Below are 19,182 nucleotides of genomic sequence, written 5' to 3' on the forward strand. Positions count from 1 at the left end.
AAGGGAAGGAGAATGTCGCAGGAAATACTCTTTAGATGCTAAATGCTCCATTATATTAGGCTCCAGCTAGTCACTACTGAAAGGGTCACTGCTGTCTGTTGCACTTCTAATGACATTAGACAATAAAAAATATATATTTTCTCTGGTTCCTAACTTCTTGCCGATGACTGGTTTGGTGAAAAAAATGCTAAATTGTAATATTATTTTAATTACATTTCTGTAAATAATAAACAAAACAAAGTCTGGTAAAGATGGACAGCACTGATAAAGAGTAAAAGTTAATATTCTACATGTACTATTATATATTCTATTTGATTTAAGTTAACTGTTGTCCTTAAGTAATTTATCATACAAATGATCATTTATCACATTCTAGGAATCAATACAAACTCCTGTCTGCTCATAATGTGTGAGCAAGTACCGTGTAGTGTTGTGAAAACTCCTCAAAATGCAGAAAATAATCTAGAACACTGAAGACACGGAGAGAGACTTGGGGAAAATTATTAATCAGAAACAAGGAAATAGGCCGTTTTGCATTATTTATCTCACACAGCCACTTCTGAAATTCAAGGCTTCATTAATGATGGAATTTAATGGAGGTCACTGTCAAATGTGGGTTTACTGTAGTATTGATCTCTTCCGCAGTCTCCGCTCCAGTGAACAGGCATGTTCTTCTGGGATCTTTGTTCTCACATCGTTTCAGGCTACAAAATCCATGACTCAGACTAGACGAGCTTCCAGCAACACTTTTCCAGTGCTTGGATATGCAACTGCATTAATCAGGCCCAATGTGAATAAACGCTATTCGCCATCACTAGAGAGTAAAGGCCCATTCTCCTACAATTACCGTAAAGTATAAATATGTAAGAGTGTTTTTCTGAGGGGTAGTCAGACATATTCCACAAGAAAAAGCTAAAAGGGAATAAAGAAGTCTGCTTTTTTTTTTCATCCAGCTCAACAGCCAACATGAGTCAGCTCTCAAGAAAGACTGACATGTGTAGGTATAAATTCATCGTCTGTTTGTCTGTCTCTTTTTATTGAAAAACAACTTAGAAGAAGGATACTCCCTATTGCCGGTTCTCCTCCTGTTTCTTTTCCCCAGTCGTCTATCAACCCCTGTTAGTCCGTGACATTTCTGCAGGCACTTCCCAGTCGCTTTACTCTCCATCAGCAATGATAAGGACCATGAAAAGTCAAACTTCAAACCTAGTTAGGCTGACGAGTGCGAGGTAAGAGACCCAAGGAGAAGAGGTAGAAGGATTAATATCCGCCCAAGAGAGGGGAGCTGCCTTCTAATCAAAGATGAGAAGTGAAGTAAGTGGATCTCAAACGAGCAGTGATGGCTGAATCAAAGGATCAGTGCCCTTCACATCTTCACTCCCATCGCTTGTCTTATTTTCACAGCGCAAAACCATCTGAGGGTGAAGATTTAAATGTACAGTTTAGTTTAAACTTGCAATTCCAGTCTCTTGTTGGACATCAAAACAAATGTATTCTTAACCCCACGTGGCATTTATATGAAGGGCATCAATCTTCATGCTGTGCTATATCTGTCGCTACAGTAGCCGTGCTTTCCCAGTTCTCTGCCTCTACTTTTTGGCTCCCATTCTCTTTTGAGCGACACAGAGACTTTGCATTCACTGTTGTGTGTTTATTTTTATGCGAGTCCATGTGTGTGCGTGTGCCAAAACTCATCATCTCTGTCGGTGCACAGCAGAAAGAGCAGATCAAAGCTTTGTCTTGCCACAGAGGCTCAGGCAATTCAAACATATTTTAATAGGGTAGGTGATGAAGACGCCTCTGTGATAACCTGATGAACAAAGCCCGTCCTCACTTAGATCCATACAATGGTCAAGCCGGGACGCCAAACAACAACATCCATCATTTTTAATCTGAGGGATAATATTTCAATTGTTGAACAGCTTTCTGCTTTATTATTATTAGTCATTCAGCAGACTTACTTACAGTTAACTAACTACAGGGACATTCCCCCTGGAGGTTAAGTGCCTTGCTAATGGGCGCAATGGAGGTATTAAACTCACAACCTGTGTTCTATTTGAAAGCCTAACCACTCGACCACTCGACCACCAATGAGGTATTTGTTAAGATTTGGTGAGAGAGTGATGACGCGAATGGACCACAGTCCAAAGATTTATCATAAATTATTCATAACTACATAAATTCATATTCAGCAGCATCTGCCTGATCCGTCATGCACTATTAATGTGACATAAGGCACAACCACTGGAAGTATCCGAGCCAGTCCAAATGTTGGTGAACACACAACAAGCACGGCAATCAAACCAAAATAAAAACTGAATGGGGTCGCAATTCTTCCCTCACTGCTCTGTTAGCTCTCACGACCTGAAGGTGTTGTGTGTGCTGAAGTTTAATCAAGATGCCATTCAGTTTTGGTTGACTAAGATATTTGTACATATTTGCTATGAGGAGTGGTAAACCGCACAGAAATGCATATAATGAGCATAATCTCATTAAGCATTTTATAAGGCACCTCCAAGTAAAATGTATTATTATTATTGTTATTATTATTAAGACAAACTATATATGTTCCAAGTTATGGTAGCAGAAAACGAGCAGTTTGATGGTCCTCTGGATATTTTGCTACATAAACATGAGCTCCTGCTCTTTTCCTGTGCTATAAATAGCAGCAGCAGCAGCAAGCAATATGTTTAATATGCAATATGTTTGTCCACACACACATTTTAGTTTCTTTAGAAGACAACCTGCACAGTAAGAAAAACATAAGGACTAGATGTTTTACACACAATATATTCATTTAAGTGTTTGGAGATGGAAAATGCAGCAGAAAAAAGACTCTTATGTTTGTTAGTTTTAATGGGTTTCCGTCTGTAAGGGCAGCATACTGAGTAATAGTGTTCACACACACACACACACACACACACACACACTTACCAATTTGTGTTAGCCTGCATTTCTGTGGTACAGCCACGGTGCCACCAATATGGTAGACGTTACGCGCCAGGAGAGTCGCGACAGTGAACACAGCCGATTTTTCAGCAGGACCATTAATAAAGGTGGATCGTACTTTATGAACAGATAACGCAGTGGGACCAAAACTAATTTCCTCCATTTTCTCTGCAGAATAAAAAGGAGCCTGTAGGAGTCCTCCTTTGCTCAGTCCCAGCACACCTGTAGCTTAAAAAAACACTTTTGGTTTTCCTCACATCAGGCTCGACTGACACTCCAGACCGACTTCAGACATAAAGTCTCCACGCTCCAAACAACAAGCAAGCACACCGAAACTCCCGCTGTTCATCGTCCTCTGTACTGTCCTGTGATCTGTGGCGGCACCTTCTGACTGAAAACACACACACGTTTCCACCTTTCTCCTGGTCACCTTCTCTCCACTCCCACTTGCTGCTCTTCCCATCTGCCTCTCTCTGATGTTTGCACTGCAGGTTTCTCAGAAGATGTTCCGCTGTGTCAGAGTGTTTGCCAACACACTACTCTAATGCACAGATTTAGATTTAACAGATCTGTATTGTTGTGTAGTTTATGGAGCGATTATGAAGAGTAAGGTAGGAGAGTGGAGAGTGCAGCAGATGTGCGTCTCTGCATATCAGCTGGGTTCATTAGGGTCAACCAGTGGGATACGAGTATAAAAACGATGATATAACATTCATGATAATGCCCTACTAAAAGTACCATTTAATGGGTTGATATGTGCCGTGTGTGTGTGCGTGCGTGCGTGCACGCTACAGAATTACCGACAGCACATCTGTCTTTTACCAAATGCTCTTCTATTTCACAAAGGCTTTGCCTCTGGGGAAGTCCTCGCCCACGTTGCACTATGTGTACTGACATTTTCATGAACTGTATTGCCAAATCAGGGAGACTCCATTCTTTAGAAGCAACACAGCACCATAAAAACTGAGAATATGATTTGACTTTGATGGAAAACCCATTGAGTTCTATTTTCCTGAAATAGGGTGCGAAAGAAAAATGCAAGCAAAATCTCCAGGTGCAAACACAAATGGAACAAATTAAACAAGTTTGGCAACCAGACATAGCCGAGCGCAACATGGAAGAACCGAATATATTACCTGGGCGATATATGGGGCTATAGTTCTGAGGATGTTCATTGCGCAACCTTTCAGAAATAAACATATCGACAGTCTGGCCACTGTCTCAGCATCGTATTGTAATTAACAATATCATACTCTATATTTAATTGAATTAAAAATATATAAGTAATTTGATTGTATGTCAGAAAAATATTTTTCAAAGTCTGGTTTTTAGATCAGCAAGCAGCATGATTTCTATTATCACTGCAGCAGTGTAAATCCAAGACGATGAACCTAAAGTGAAGTAATCTTCTTCGTAAATACAGTCCTGAATTTGGGGATACGTCATCCTGTTTCACTCTTCCTCTCAGGATATTCAACAGTTTATGAAATTAAATTAGTCGTGACTTTGGAATAACTGAGGGGAAATCAGCCTGCATCATGGAGCCAGCAGAACATTTGGGACAGTACTGGGCTTCAGCCTTGGCAAAAACGAAAACTCCATCACCTGCTCCACCTGTGTGATGGCCAGTAATGTGACAACTAGGGTGGTCATATTCGTTCAAGCATAACAATCATACATAATGAACAAATAACAAAGTGACATTTATTCATTTTGTCTGCTTGCTTGTTTTTGTTTAGGGTCATGGAGGCCTGGAGCCTTTGCCAGCATGCATTAAAAGGTGGAGGGCCAGGCTGAATCAGTCGTCAGTCAGGGCTAACAAAGATAGACAGACATTCATATTCATACCAGTGAGACAGTTGGAGTCTCTAATCCACCTGATGTGTGTCATTGGAAGGAACACAGAGGAAACATGCATGAATGCAGAGATAACATGCAGACTGCACACAGAGAGGAGTGGAGCTAGACTCTAAGCCACATGTTCATTCATTGGCTAATTTATTTTGTTTAACGAGAAAGAAAACAGAGAGTTATAGTACAGTGAACACATCCTTTCAGTCTTTTTTCTGCCCTAAATTTCTCCAAAAACGTTTTAGTCACTTTGCATTGCTAAGTATAAATAATTAGCATTAATTATTCAGATCAGATTAATTGATAAAGAAAAACCCAAAACTGTGTTTTTGATAATATAGTGTTAAATTCTGATTGGTGCATGGAACAACGTGGAATCATCACACTCGAACAAGCAACCCACCTCAAAAAAAAGCAAGAAGAACACAAACAAAACACATGAAGTTATAACCATGTTATTACATAACATAACAGCGCTCATGAAAGATCCGGTCGCTCACACCAAGAAGCTGATAGCGAAAATTCAACCTTTAGCCTAAACTACAAAGCTGTGTCAGTGTCTTCCAAACCGCTACAAGTTACCACGACAAAAATTACTCTCACAGCACCTGTGCGGTTAATATTTAGGAAAATTGCTGGAATGGCATTGACAACGGGTGGAATACGAGATGTGGACGTCTTTCGCAAACGTTTTGTTCAAAAGAACAAATCTTTTGGGTGAACAAAGCGAACTGAATCACTTCCTGAAACGATGCGTTCATTTCTCAGTTCAGTTCAGATCAGTGGAGCTCTCAGTCAGTTGTGAGCGAGGGGACAGGGACTAAATGACTGAGTCATTTGTTTGCACATGGTATCTTTATCCAACTCAATTCTCAGCTCACTGGCTTATCCTTCACGAACGACTGTCCTCAGTTTCACTGTTCGAGAGCTTAACTGAACATTTGGCCGTGTTTTAGTTCAGCCAGTGGGACTACGGCAGTTGTAGCTTCGGTCAAACACCGAGAGGGAACGGTCCATGTTCAGTGATTCCTTCAGTGCTACACAGTGAAAGTGAGCCGGAGCCCTGAGTGAAAGACAGTCGCTGAGTCGCTCGTGCCTGCCCCTCTCCCTACCTCTCATGTGTAATGAAGATATACGTGCTGTACATACGTAATAGGACTTGAGGTTCAGGTTACTTTATTTGTACCCATAGGTACATTTGGTTTGCAGTACAAAGACGAGCTATCCATCGTGACATACATTTTACAAACAACACAGACAATAGGTCAGTTTTGAGTCTGCAAAAGGTATCTTTACATCCAACTAAATTCTCCGTTCTCCGTTCACCTGTTAGCGACATTGAACTGAACGTTCAGCCGTGTTTCAGTTTATTGAGGGGGACTACGGTGCGGTCGAACAAATCTTTTTAATGTACGGATTGTAGTGATTCAGTACACTGAAAATAACTGCTTTGTCTATAACTATAATGTTTGTGAGTATGAAGAATTCACACCTAAGGGTACAAATTAAAATGTAAATACATTTTAAAGCCAACTAATTAATTAGACAAAAACCTGCATGGTGGAAGTCAAAAGTAGTTTTATGTACCCTCTTATTAGAGACATAAAAGGTTATGAAACACAGGGAAATGATGAGCGAAAACACACACTCTTATCTCACAGTCACCCACTTCTTCTAATTAAGAGCGCTCAAGGCAGCGCTCAAACCGCCAAAGCTACAAATGGGTTCCCAGGTCCCCCCCGGGGTGCGGAGTATAGGGACACACCGGAATGAAAATAAACACATGACAACTGCAGCATGATAATGCATTCACCAAAGATGCTACAGGAGGCTCCCCGAGTGGAGGAGTTCAGCACTGACATCAAAGGAGGGAACTGAAGCCTGTGTGTGTGCGGGGGGGGGGGGGGGGTACAATATCTTTGGCAGCAGAGCCAGACTGCCATGCAAACTGTCTCGTCTCAAAAGCTTCAAATGTTGCAAAGAAGACGAATTGTAGCTGCTTCATTTTAGGACACAGGCAAATCCTTAAAAGGTGTTGGCTATGTTGTCACCCAAGCTTCCCGCTAGCTCATTACCTGCTGAGGGGATGGAAGCAAATGAAATAAAAGCCAGTGTTTATGGATAATGTGCTTTCTATTTCTCGGTATATAGAGCAGCAGCTCTAAACAGATGATAGCCTCCCAAAAGGTTTTAGAAGCCGATGTTTCCCACTCACATCCAATATACTTGAACAAATGTGACGTGCCAGCGGCTAAATCAACATGCAGGCAAGTATACAGTAACTGGTTATTATTGAAATGATATGTGAATGCTAATCATGGTGCTTTAGGATCCCTAGATATCAGAGATGTGGAGCTAGGGGATGAACAATATTAAAAGCGACATTATTATTATTATTATTATTTTGCTATACAGGATACAAACAGATGAAAAGCAGGAAGGAGAGGAGAGGTAGGGCTGGGTATCGTTTGAAATGCTTCAACACAACTCCAGTTCCAGTAGTATCAAAAACATTATTTATTTTGATACCTTACTTTGAGCAATTTGCCTTTATAATGCTCAGGTCCTGCTTGACACCCACGTTTATTTTATTGTATTTATTTTTGGAGGCACGGGGAAGCTTGTTTTGACATCCTCCTGGATGCATGTTTTTCATATACGATCACATCATCATTTCTGACACATGATTGTCTATGGTGTACTTTTACTATGTTGTTTATTCTCAATACACGAGCTCTATTGCACAGTCTGTCCGTCCTGGGAGAGGGATCCCTCCTCAGTTGCTCTCCCTGAGGTTTCTCCCATTTTTCCCCCTTTAATTATGGGATTTCTTTTAGGAAGTTTTTCCTTGTGCGGTGCGAGGGTCTAAGGACAGAGGGTGTCGTATCCTGTACAGTCTGTAAAGCCCACTGAGACAAATGTGTAGTTTGTGCTAATGGGCTATATAAATAAATTTGATTTGAAAAAAAATGCCTAAAATTGACAAAAAATATATATAAAACATATTTTTGGCAATTGACAGTTTTCAAACTGCAATGAACCCATTTTAGTTTGTACCAAAAAGGTATTGACGTTTGAAACCCTGCCCTAAGGAGAGGAGAGGTATTCATTGAAATGTTGTGGTAATACGCACTTTGAGAAATGTGCCTTAAACTTGACATGAAATTCTGCTTTAAATCAAGAACTATTTGACATGCAATGCCTGCTTTTGGTACATTACGGTTTTCAATATTCACAGACACATTTCAGTCTGTACCAATAAAGTATTTAGGAGAAGACGGGGACCGGAGATTGACAATAACAAGAAATTGTATTTTTTTTTTTAAGAGGAGAAGAGCTGAAAGGATGAGAGTGTGTCCCTCCCCTCGTGTCTGTTAGCTGTTTCTCTGCCCTGGGGCGACAGAAAGGAAGAGGCAGAAACAAAGGGGGGGGGGGGGGGGGGGGACATGCTGAGATTCATCATCAACAGGAGAGATACATGAGGAAAAACACATTTTACATGGAAAAGCCATTTCCTCCATGTGGAGGAGATTAGCAGCCATGCATGCTCCTCTAAAGCTTTCTCCCTCCATCATTTTCTCTCCTTTTCTCTCAGCGAGGGCTTGTGGTGCCATGCAACTCTTCATAACACAAGTGTTGCCAAAATGAATGAAGAGGCAGCCCTCTTGGACACTCAAGAAAGCAGGGGCCTCCCTCTCACATCCCAACGCTCACACAGATAAAGAAAAACAGGCGCTGCAGGGGTGAAGACTGACAGCCTACACATCCTACTTTATAAGTGCCAGGGATGCGCCATATTTTTAACAGCGTATGGGAGAGAGCAAAGGGGTCACGTTAGGGAAGGGACACTAATTTTGCCATCAAAGCTCAACCCCGGGCTCAGTCACAGTGTGTGGTGATCAACATGCCCTGCCTGGGTTTCAAAGGGCTTCTGTTTCTCCTGATGCCAACGACAAAACAATCCACCTCTGTTACCGAGCTATGGCATGTGGTAACGCTATGTGGTCTGTCAGTCTCTCGGGCAGCTTCTCACCAAGACGCTGCAGTGACAGAACCTATAAACATCTCAGGGATGATTTCTGTGAACAGTGGGAGGATGCAGGATTGTAAAGGATGAGGCACATCCACACATATGTGCTGCTGTATGGACTGAGGGCAGAGCAATTGTTACCAAAACGACAAATTAAGAGGCTTTTCTGCCCCCTAGTGACAAGATCAAAGGGGCATTTTCAGCTGCTCCCCTGCTGCTCTTCATCAAGAGATCTTACATAAACTGAGAAAATCAGTTTATAAATTCACATAAGAATAAATCCACTGAGTGATATCATGTAGCCTAATTGATGTACCCCAGATGTCGATAAAAAAATCATTATTGCACAATAAATCCTTCATGCAAATTGACAATCGGCAATTAAGATTCTTCTCAAGTGTCTGTAGCAGCGTGGGGGATGACATTTCTCCACACAAACAAGCGCAAAGGAGAAATTACGCATGTGCTCAAGCTTGTTTAAAATGCAGGCTATTAGGCATCCAAAGGAATTTGTATTCCCCTCCATGTGTGACTGAAAGATGAAATAACCAAACGACAAAAAGCTAAAAGAATTATCACTTACCCTTCTCCAAACTGAGATTTCTGCAAACTTCAAGTTCTGCCATTTAAGACTGGAGTTGTTGGTCTCACAGGGTACCTCCATGCGTTTTGGACATCATTTCTATCTCCTAACTGTAGCGGTTAGAAAACCCGTCAAAACATGCCTGAGTAATCCATTTCTCCATGATGATTGGACGTTCACATGAAACGCACCATGATGGTAGAGTGTCACTTTTTTGCCAAAAAAAAAAAAACGAGCCCAGATTCAAACTGCACCTTAACATCTGCCTCCCCTGAACGATCTGCAGAGTGGATTCACTAACCATCAAAGCTCGCGCATCCACAGCTGCTGCGCACACATCCTCTGCTCTCACCAGGCGCACCACAGAGGCGAGACGATAAGCCGATTTCTCACACGCTCGTTGGACCGACGGAGAGTGGTTGTTAATAAGCAAGAGCTTAAGACTGGTGTGGTATGGGCGAGAGTGAATGATAACGCACAGAGTAGTGGCTTAACCGCCAGAGTTGGACATTTTGGACATTTCATCAGCTTTGCCCGACTGTCTGGTTCAGCTGTTTGGCGACAGTTTGAATTCCCCACCAAACTGAACTCGTGTCACATCCGTGTGTTTGTTTTTGGTCTATTCCTCGGTGTACATCCTTAGGAGAAAAAAACAGTCACAATTGCGCAGGGATGCCATTGCTATGACCCACTTTACGCTCTGTGTGTCTGTCGTTGTAATGCTTCATGGGAGAAGCAGGAAACGGGCTTTGTGGAATATGAGAGATGCTCTGCAGTGCGCATGCTGGGGCCCCGTGCCCCACGAGAGAGAAAGAGACACTTAACGAGCGCAAGTTCCGTGTAAACATTCATTGACAGGTTTAGCTTTTCAATTGTGTGCAAACGAGTATGTTTGTCCAGCCTCAAGTGTATCCCAGTTCAGTCAATTCCCTAATGAAAGTTTGATCAATTTGAAGCTCCCAGATTAGTCTTGCTCATTGGTCCACATTAAAGCCATTTCATTTAGGATTGATAATTATGGAGTGACCAAGCGCGCGCGAACACACACACACACACACACACACACACACGCATGCATGAACAAACAGTTGCGTTCAAATACTGCGGCAGAGGTTACCGAATTAGTTAGTGCTGTCTGGAGGGGAAACAATACATGGGTGACCACCAGTGTCACCCCCAATGCTGTGTGTGTGTGTGTGTGTGTGTGTGTGTGTGTGTGTGTGTGTCCATGCACATGCTGTGTCTTAGCAAGTACATGACGCTTTCCAACGATTGCTCACCTTTACTTAAGTTTTAAACATCTTTACATCCACACCTGCCTGATCACAGACTGTCCCCCTACCCCCTCAAACCCCCTCCTCACTCACACTGATTTATGTACATGGTCAAACTAAAAACATCAGCCACTCTGACATTCACAAAAGACTGGAAAAAGCTGTGAGGAAGGGAAAGAGGCAGAGTGACGAGTGGATTTAATGTATGAAAATAAATGGAGATAGTAGAGAGATGCATATGTATTCATAATGGTTCGGACTAATAAGAAAGGACAAACTTCAGAGGATATGAAGGGACGAATACCGACAGTCAAGAATCATAACAATTAATTTGCACACTATTTGTTTCTCCTTCCTTTATCCCTCTGAAGAACTTAATGGCAGCTTACAAATAATAACTGGGCGCGATTAGATTAGTATCAGAATATGTTATTTAGTAAGAAATGAATTGGAGGGGGTGGAAGGGTGGTGCAAGCTCACTTTTATGGGAAAATGTATTTTCATTTTGTGCTCAGTAGACTATTCGTTTTTTTTCAATAACAACATTAATTAACCACAGATCCTGGAAGTCGATGTTGGTGTATTTACAAAGGGATAAAATGTGATGAAATTAATTAATGAAATGTGAAATTCCCATAAACGTGATAATATCCGAGCATGTCCGAAGGGGAAACGGACACTTGTGTTCACTCTCTGCATCAATCAGGTCAATCCATCATCCACAGCACTGGACTGAAGCAGTCACGCCTGATTTCCACTACGGTACACGCTCGTACAGTGTGTAGCACACCGTCTGCAGGGCTGGGATGTGGACGCTGGCTGTAGTAAGTTGTGAGGCTTTAAGTGGGCTGTCTCCTGCAGGTGTGACAGCCACAGAGGCCGACCGAGATCAGAGATTTGCCTGGCTGATCTGTCAGTGTGTGCAGCCTGAGCGTCTCAAAACGCATTAAATCAAATTGATGTCTGGATTAATTTCAGCTTTAAGGCTAATGAAAAATGCACTCTTTGCTGTGATTCATTATATATAGGATTATATATTATATTTTATAATATAACATACTGGCTAAACCGATATGCTTATATGGTATGTGTCAGGGTACTCAAGGTGATGCATGCCGATGTTAAGAAGAAGAACAGTAAGGCACATCCCCTTGTACATGCATGGTTTCTTGTTTTATTTTCCAACTTTCCACTGTATGAGTACTAAAATGTATGAATCCCCCTGAAGAGAAACATAATACAAGTCAGGTGTTGCAGCCTACTAGTACACATGTGTTGTATTTCCACAACTAAAACTCAATATCCGGTCCGAATTAAGTTCTGTGGACAGTTTTTCATTTTAATGTCAGAGAATGATTTTGTGGCTTGCAGCATGTTTTGTGTAAAACTAAACAGTAATCAGGTGTATTTCACAATACTGAATCTTTGCTGTACTGACTGCAATATAAATGCAGGAGTGTTTGAGGCACGAAAGTGGAGACGAGTCTCCCCCTACTGTTCACTCCCATGACGTACAGTCATAAGATAGTACGTACATTATATATGTGTGTGTGTGTGTGTGTGTGTGTGTGTGTGTGTTATTTACCATGAAAGGCGCTGTTGTCATTCAGGAAGTGCCGGCGGTACTGTGGCTCTCCTTTCCTGTTCACCACCCTGGAGCTCATGGTGAGAGCAGGAGGGACGCAGGAGGAAGAACAGTTGGATGATCTAATAAGGAGAAGAGAATTTAACTGTATTGTCCAAACAAGTACAAGCAAAAAAGCAAGATACTGAACACCCAAATTGCTCCCGATGGCCAACGGTGTGAGTGTGTGTGTGTGTGTGTGTGAATGGTTATCCCTACTGATGAGCTGATGTTCACTTTGTATGTAGCCGCTGACTCTGTAGAAATGTGTGAATGCTGACATGTGTTGTAAAGTACTTTGCGTGATCTCAAAAATTGGAAAAGCGCGATATAAATGCAGTCCATTTACCATTTTGCAGGAATTTAATGAATCTAAAAAGGTATTTTGATTAAATATGTGCTATAATATTTTCTTTTTTTAAATGCATCTCGTGTTTTGTGCTATAAGCAAACTCACAAGTCTCAAGACAAACAGCGCAACACACACACACACACCTACAGTCAGAGACAGAGAGGGGTGAACTAAAAGAAATTTGCACCATGCAGTTCTTTTTCTGAACTGCATGGTGCACCGTCTTTCGCAAAGTACAGCGGAGGAGTGCCCCCCCCCCCCCCCCCCCTGCAGTACTTCGGGTCGCGGACCCCCTGTTGAAGACCTATGATTTAGAGAAGGGATGGGCCACAAAAAGTGTGTCCTCACTGCCAGAGGGCCACTTTGCACCCCCCCTCGCGGAGCTCCGACAGAACCTCAAATTTGACCAGAACTGTAATCATGATCTGTGTACTTGAGTCAAATCTGTAAATGTTTTGTGTTCTGTTTGGTTTGTTTCATTTGTCTGTCTGAAGTTTTTTTTGTGTGTTGCCATTGATGGTTATTCTTGTTTTTGATAATTACATGCGCTGATCTTACGATTTTAAACTGTAACATGTAAATGTAATGATTACTTGAACTATCAGTGTCCATCGAGGGACTAGTGTTGGAAATAAGCTTTAGCCATATTCAGTTACAGTACATCGAACAACTGTCAATGTTTCTCTGTACTTGTCCCTTAAAATAAAGAAATAAATAACAGGACAAATCTTCGGTTTGTGCAGTTGTAGGCTGTAAGACTCTTTGCTGTCTCGATACATCTCTGCCATAAAAACATGATCTGATCTTCCTCTTTACTAAACTCTCATTCTACCATTCCCATCCATCAAGCCAGTTCTTGTTGTCCAACTTTTTGCCTCCTTTGAATTTCTACATCTCTCTCCATGTGTTCTCATTTATCTTCCTTCTGTTTCTCCACGCCATTATTCCCGGATTCCCAATTTCCCACTACTTCCTCCTGATCACTTTTCATTCCTACCTCTCCTGCTGCCAGTTTCACTGCTTAGTGTTTCCCCACCTGTTGTTCATCTATCTTTCTGATTTCTCTCTCTCTCTCACACACACACACACACACACACACACACACACACACACACACACACACACACACACACACACACACACACCACACACACACACACACACACACACACACACACACACACACACACACACACACACACACACACACACACACACACACACACACACAGATCTGGAAAGGCTCGGAGCCCACGGGACAGTTAATGCCGTCTGGTGCCGGCTGACCCGAGGAGAGGTGACTGTCTGGTCGAACGAGTACATCTCACGGGTTAAGAATCTTTGAGGTGAAAGTACTTTCTTGTGACCCTGACACTACCTCACTTTAAAACACAGAAGCCTGTGAAGTCTGTGATGTTTATTAGAGACAATAAAGCCCCACTCATTCTGTAAACAGGACACCATGTTGGGGTGAATTAGTGTGTGAGAATGCAGCCAACGTAGATGACTAATGTAAATGTATTTTAGTTTGTTCTATAATGCAAAGAACGTCTGCTCTCTTACTATAGTTCTAGATCATATAAGCAATGTGTACTATCTGTTCCTTTGAATAATGTAACAACAGTCCTTTTTTATCGTCAGTTATATTTTATTATTATTGATGAGCAGGAAATTAACTTTAAAAGAAACTAAAAAGAAAGAAACATCCTGCAAAAGCTCAAACTAAAACAAGACAGAGAGAAATACAGCAACAAAGAAAAGTAGAAAAGACCTTTAAGACTGCTCTGCTATGATCACAGCTCTCAGGTGCTTTGGAAGAGGAACAAATACAGCTTTGACTTATAACAGAATGTTCTTCTTAACTATGAAACCCTTTCAGTATGGAAGGTTTGAAAACGTTTGTGTTACCTTCATGTTATAAGCATAGAAAGTCATCTTCTTCAAAGTAATTAAACTCTGCTTCACCTTGTGCCTGCAACGCTTCTTAGTTGCTCTGAGCTCTCGAGCACGGTCCCTTGTGGCTTAATTATAGAATAATGTTTCTAAATTACTGTTTGTTTTCATAACAGAGTCCAAATTAGAGATATGAGCTGTGCAGATGACTGGAGACAGTGTTTGAGCAGCTTTAATGGCATGACAGGTCCTGATACAGCTAGATTATATGAACCCTCCATAAACGCCAAAGTCACGTGGCGTGAACAAGTTGCCACAATGTGCAAGAGAGAAGCTTTTACAAATACTGCACAAGGTCACACAGCAAAGATGATCAGAGATCATACAGTGTGCATAGTGCTGGTGCATGTAAAGTAAACCTCTTGTCTACTTTACATTGGTAATTAATATTTTTGTAATACTGTCACAAACATAACAAGCAAAATAATTGCTACATATTTGCATACTGCATACCTACCACTGAAAGTAGAGTACCATTATCCCAATATGACCTAATTAAAGGAATAGTTCAACATTTTGGAAAATGGGCTTAGTAACTTTCTCGCCAACCGTTTTATGTTTGTCCATTAAATATGAAGCAACACAGCCAGCAGCTTGTTAGCTCTGCTTTGGATAGTGGAAATATCATAAATTCAAAAAATCTACCGACCAACACCCCAAAAGTTCACAAATGAACACGTTAATTCTCCTTTGTGTAATTAGTAGAATAACTGGAGTGTTATGTGCCATGTGCCGGACTATTTCTTGGCCATGAGCAGTGACTGCTTGGAGTCTTGTGAGACTGCCAGGCAACCAGCGGAGACTACTTTTGTATGGATTAAACAAACAAGATAAGATAATTAGTGAGGTTTAGAGCTGCTGGTAGGTGGACTGTGTTACATTTGGATAGAGTCAGGCTCCAGTCTAAGCTTTGTCTAATTACAGTCTAACTGTATGCACCAAGGTTGATGAAAAGTGAATATTTATACTATACTTATTCTTCTGATTTGGATTCTGAAGCTAACCTGACTGAGGCTGCTGGCTGTGGCTTCATATACAAACAGAGTGGCATTGACCTTGTTATCTAACTTACAGCAAAGAAAGCGAAAAAACCTTTTTCACCTAAATGTTCAACTATTCCTTTAATTATTTAATAATAATTAATTAATTAGCAGGTTAATAAAAAATCCAACATATGGTTTATAAACACCAAAGCAGTACTAAACAAGTGTGTGTCAGTGCATGTGAAGTGAATTAGTAAACCGACTCTGCTTCTCCTCTTCTGACTGTGCGTAACACTAGTAGCCTTCTCATCTAGAACGAGGGCCCAAACCTCAGGGGAATACAGCCTGCTCTTTCCAGTCTATCAGGCTACTGGGAGAGAAAGCAGCTTAAAAATAAATGTTTCACTGCCACTCTATCTCATGCCCTGGCAGGAAGTAGGTCGAGGATGCCCCCTAGTTAAAAGTTTTGTTGAAATGTATATTTAAATCAAACAGAAGTAATACAATCTGAAACATGGGGTTGCAGCATTTTAGTAGTTTCTCACTTTTCCTCTCTGTCCTGTAAAACCCACATTATCTGACAGGATAGAAATCCTTTTTTATACACACAGGCTGTGGAAGATACAGTGCTACTACAGCAGATTCATCATAAAGATGAATAAGCATTGGCGGTACACATGGCACCCTTTAGGGATAATATTGAGTTTTTCAAATATAACACTTTTATGTCTAACTTTAGTCCCAATTGAACCTCCTGTTTGACAATCTGCTGATATGTTTGTCTGTTTGCCTGACTGCGCATTTTCTTTGCCTGGTCGGACCTCATCGTAGCGATGTCTCCTTGTTTCCAGATGATCTCAGCAATTGACTTCAACGTTAACATAACTGATATAAATTATTATATAATTATTGCCAAAACTTTGAGCATAATAAATAAACCCAATTAATTTAAGAGTCTGGTTAATGTTCATGGCACATGTGGCATAGCACAAATTATCCCTCTTATGTGCATCCATGTACGTGACAATGGCCCTGTCATGACACACAGAAACAAAGACAGCAGCATCTGTCACCCCATATTGGCACATGCCAAAGAGCACTCTATTTTGACACGAATGATGAGCTATACAATTGCGGATCTATTTTATGTGACCATCTGCCATAAATGCTGAGTGGTTAATGACCTCGATTACAATTTTATTTTAATATGCATCTATGGTTACGACTTCCTGTAAAGCACAAATACAGGCTTAAATACACCGCAGGTATTTTTGCTTCCTTTATATCAGTCAACTGGAATGGATGAGGATCCTAATGGCATTCAGCCGGTAGACCACCTACCCGCTCTACACAGTCAATGAGTAGCTTGTAATTGCTGATTAAGTACTTACCAGAACAGAGAGTAAACAGTCTTGGTATGCTGATGGTTGGACAGAGGGTTGACTGCTCCCTCGCTCACTAACTCATTGATATATAAAGGTGTATAGGGGACTATATTAAAAGGCAATTTAATTCATGTTCATTAAGGGAGACACTATAAGTGAATAAGGTAAACATTTAAACTAATATATATATATATATATATATATATATATATATATATATATATATATATATATATATATATATATATATATATATATATATATATATAGTTTTATGTTTAAATATTTAAATGAGGCATTATTCTATTGAAGATGTGCTCATTTGCATTTCAAAACATAAATCTGAACTTTGGATAAAGCCAGGTTCAAAATGTTTGTTGCATTTTGTTGAGTCAAAGGTTTGTACAGAGGGAATTGTGGGTATCTCTTTGTATCACTGTATAAATCATAAAATACTGTCATCAGCCATAAAAGAAATCCATGTTATGTTATTGTTTATGTTTTCAGGAGTAAAATGTTATACAAACCAGGCTATGGATGATAAATGAACAAAACCCTCTCTTAAAACCTTCAGAATATATATAGGAATGTGGAAAGTGGAAAGTGTGGTGTAAAGAGCTACTGAAGTGGATATTTCTGGCTCTTTCAGATTATGAGAAGAAAAAAAAACTATTTGAGAAAAAAGCCTTTAAAAGATATACATTGTAAAATTCCAATATTTTTGTAACAATTATATTAAATTATTAAAACAATTAAGTGATTGTCAAAATGGTTGCACATTAATTAACTAATCATTTCAGCCCTACAGCTGTGTTTCCACCAGGTTAAGAGGAGCATTTGACCTGATAAGGAAACAGAGCGACCCTCGAGTCAGCGAGGTTACTGAGGGGTCAGAGTTGTTACAGAGAGGCAGTGAGGTTATCTGAGCTCGTCAGCAGACGCTGTATTAACATTATAGAGTCGTAAAAACTAAAAACTGAGGAACCTCCTCTGCAAAAGTGCTGAGTCCAAACTGATGCATTGTCTAGATTTAAAGCTGTAAAAGATGTCTTAGGAGCACTTATGTGTAAAAAATGAAGCGCCTACGATAAGAAGTTTCTAGAAAAGGTTCATAAAGTGTCAAATTATTTTCGAGTACATCCTGAAATTGACTTTACCATGTATAAACATGCATTTTAGGTGAAAGTCCTGTCTCTGGAGCCAGAATATCAAGTATACTGCATTTTCTGAAAACTGTAAGCGCTCAATCTTATTTGAACTTTTAACTTTTTTTGCTACTGCACGTGTGTGTGGTAGAATGTGTGTGTGGTGGGGTCGTCTTGCTTTACTGTGAAATTGAGGGCTGGATAAGGTCATGAGTCAAACCTCAGATCTATTTCAAGAAGAGATGCCCCCTCATCTCTCCCTCCTGTTCCCATCCTTTACTTTTACTCTCAGGTTTTAGACTCAAAACTGCTGCTTAATGTTCCTGATTGACAAGAGACAACTGTTTATTTTCTGCTGACGTGAGTGCTGAGTTGATAACACACCAGCTTGCACTAAGGAAGATACAGTTTCCCATTTCTGTAAAATTGAAATGAGCAAGTGTGTAATTGGCCTCTGACATACAGTAGCACAAAGTGACAGCTTGTTTCTGTCTTTTACTTGCAAACACACTTATACTGTTCACACACACACACACGCGCACACACACAATTTGGTTCATTCAATCCCAACGTGTCCACTCTCAGTCCTGCTCCCATCCTTTCCACCAAAAAAAAACTTCAATTATTCATGAGGGATCACAGCGCCCACAAAGAGTCATGTTCCCACTCCTACAACCCTACACCAGCAAGCCGATACACTGTTCACAATACTTCAAGTCACATAATAACAAGGGAGTCACTTTACGGCTGATGCATTCCTTCAGACAGACGGACACACACACACACACACACACACACACACACACACACACACACACACACACCTCTATAGTGCATGTGGGTGTGTGAAGCTTAGTGTTATATTTTCTTACCAGTAAGTATGTATTGTGACAGCAGGTGAAATTAAATAGCAGTGTTATATGGAGAGAGAAAGTACAATTAAAAACTGCACAAGTTCTGAGCTGAGGCCTTTATGCCTGTATCAATTTACAAATAAGCTTCACCGACTCTGCCTGACAAAGACACTCCTTGTATGAGATGTTGACAACAATC

General features: G+C 40.7%; 1 protein-coding gene across 1 annotated transcript in view; it reads right to left on the reverse strand.

Moving 5' to 3' along the window:
• The window catches only part of plch1 (phospholipase C, eta 1), a 55,457-nt gene that overhangs the window by 35,258 nt on the left and 1,017 nt on the right, over positions 1-19,182 (reverse strand). The window contains 1 exon segment of the mRNA XM_029446272.1: positions 12,273-12,394. Coding sequence (XP_029302132.1) covers positions 12,273-12,351 — 79 coding nt within the window. The 5' untranslated portion in view covers positions 12,352-12,394.

This window comes from Cottoperca gobio, chromosome 13, assembly GCF_900634415.1.
Source record: "Cottoperca gobio chromosome 13, fCotGob3.1, whole genome shotgun sequence".
NCBI classification, from domain to species: Eukaryota; Metazoa; Chordata; class Actinopteri; order Perciformes; family Bovichtidae; genus Cottoperca; species Cottoperca gobio.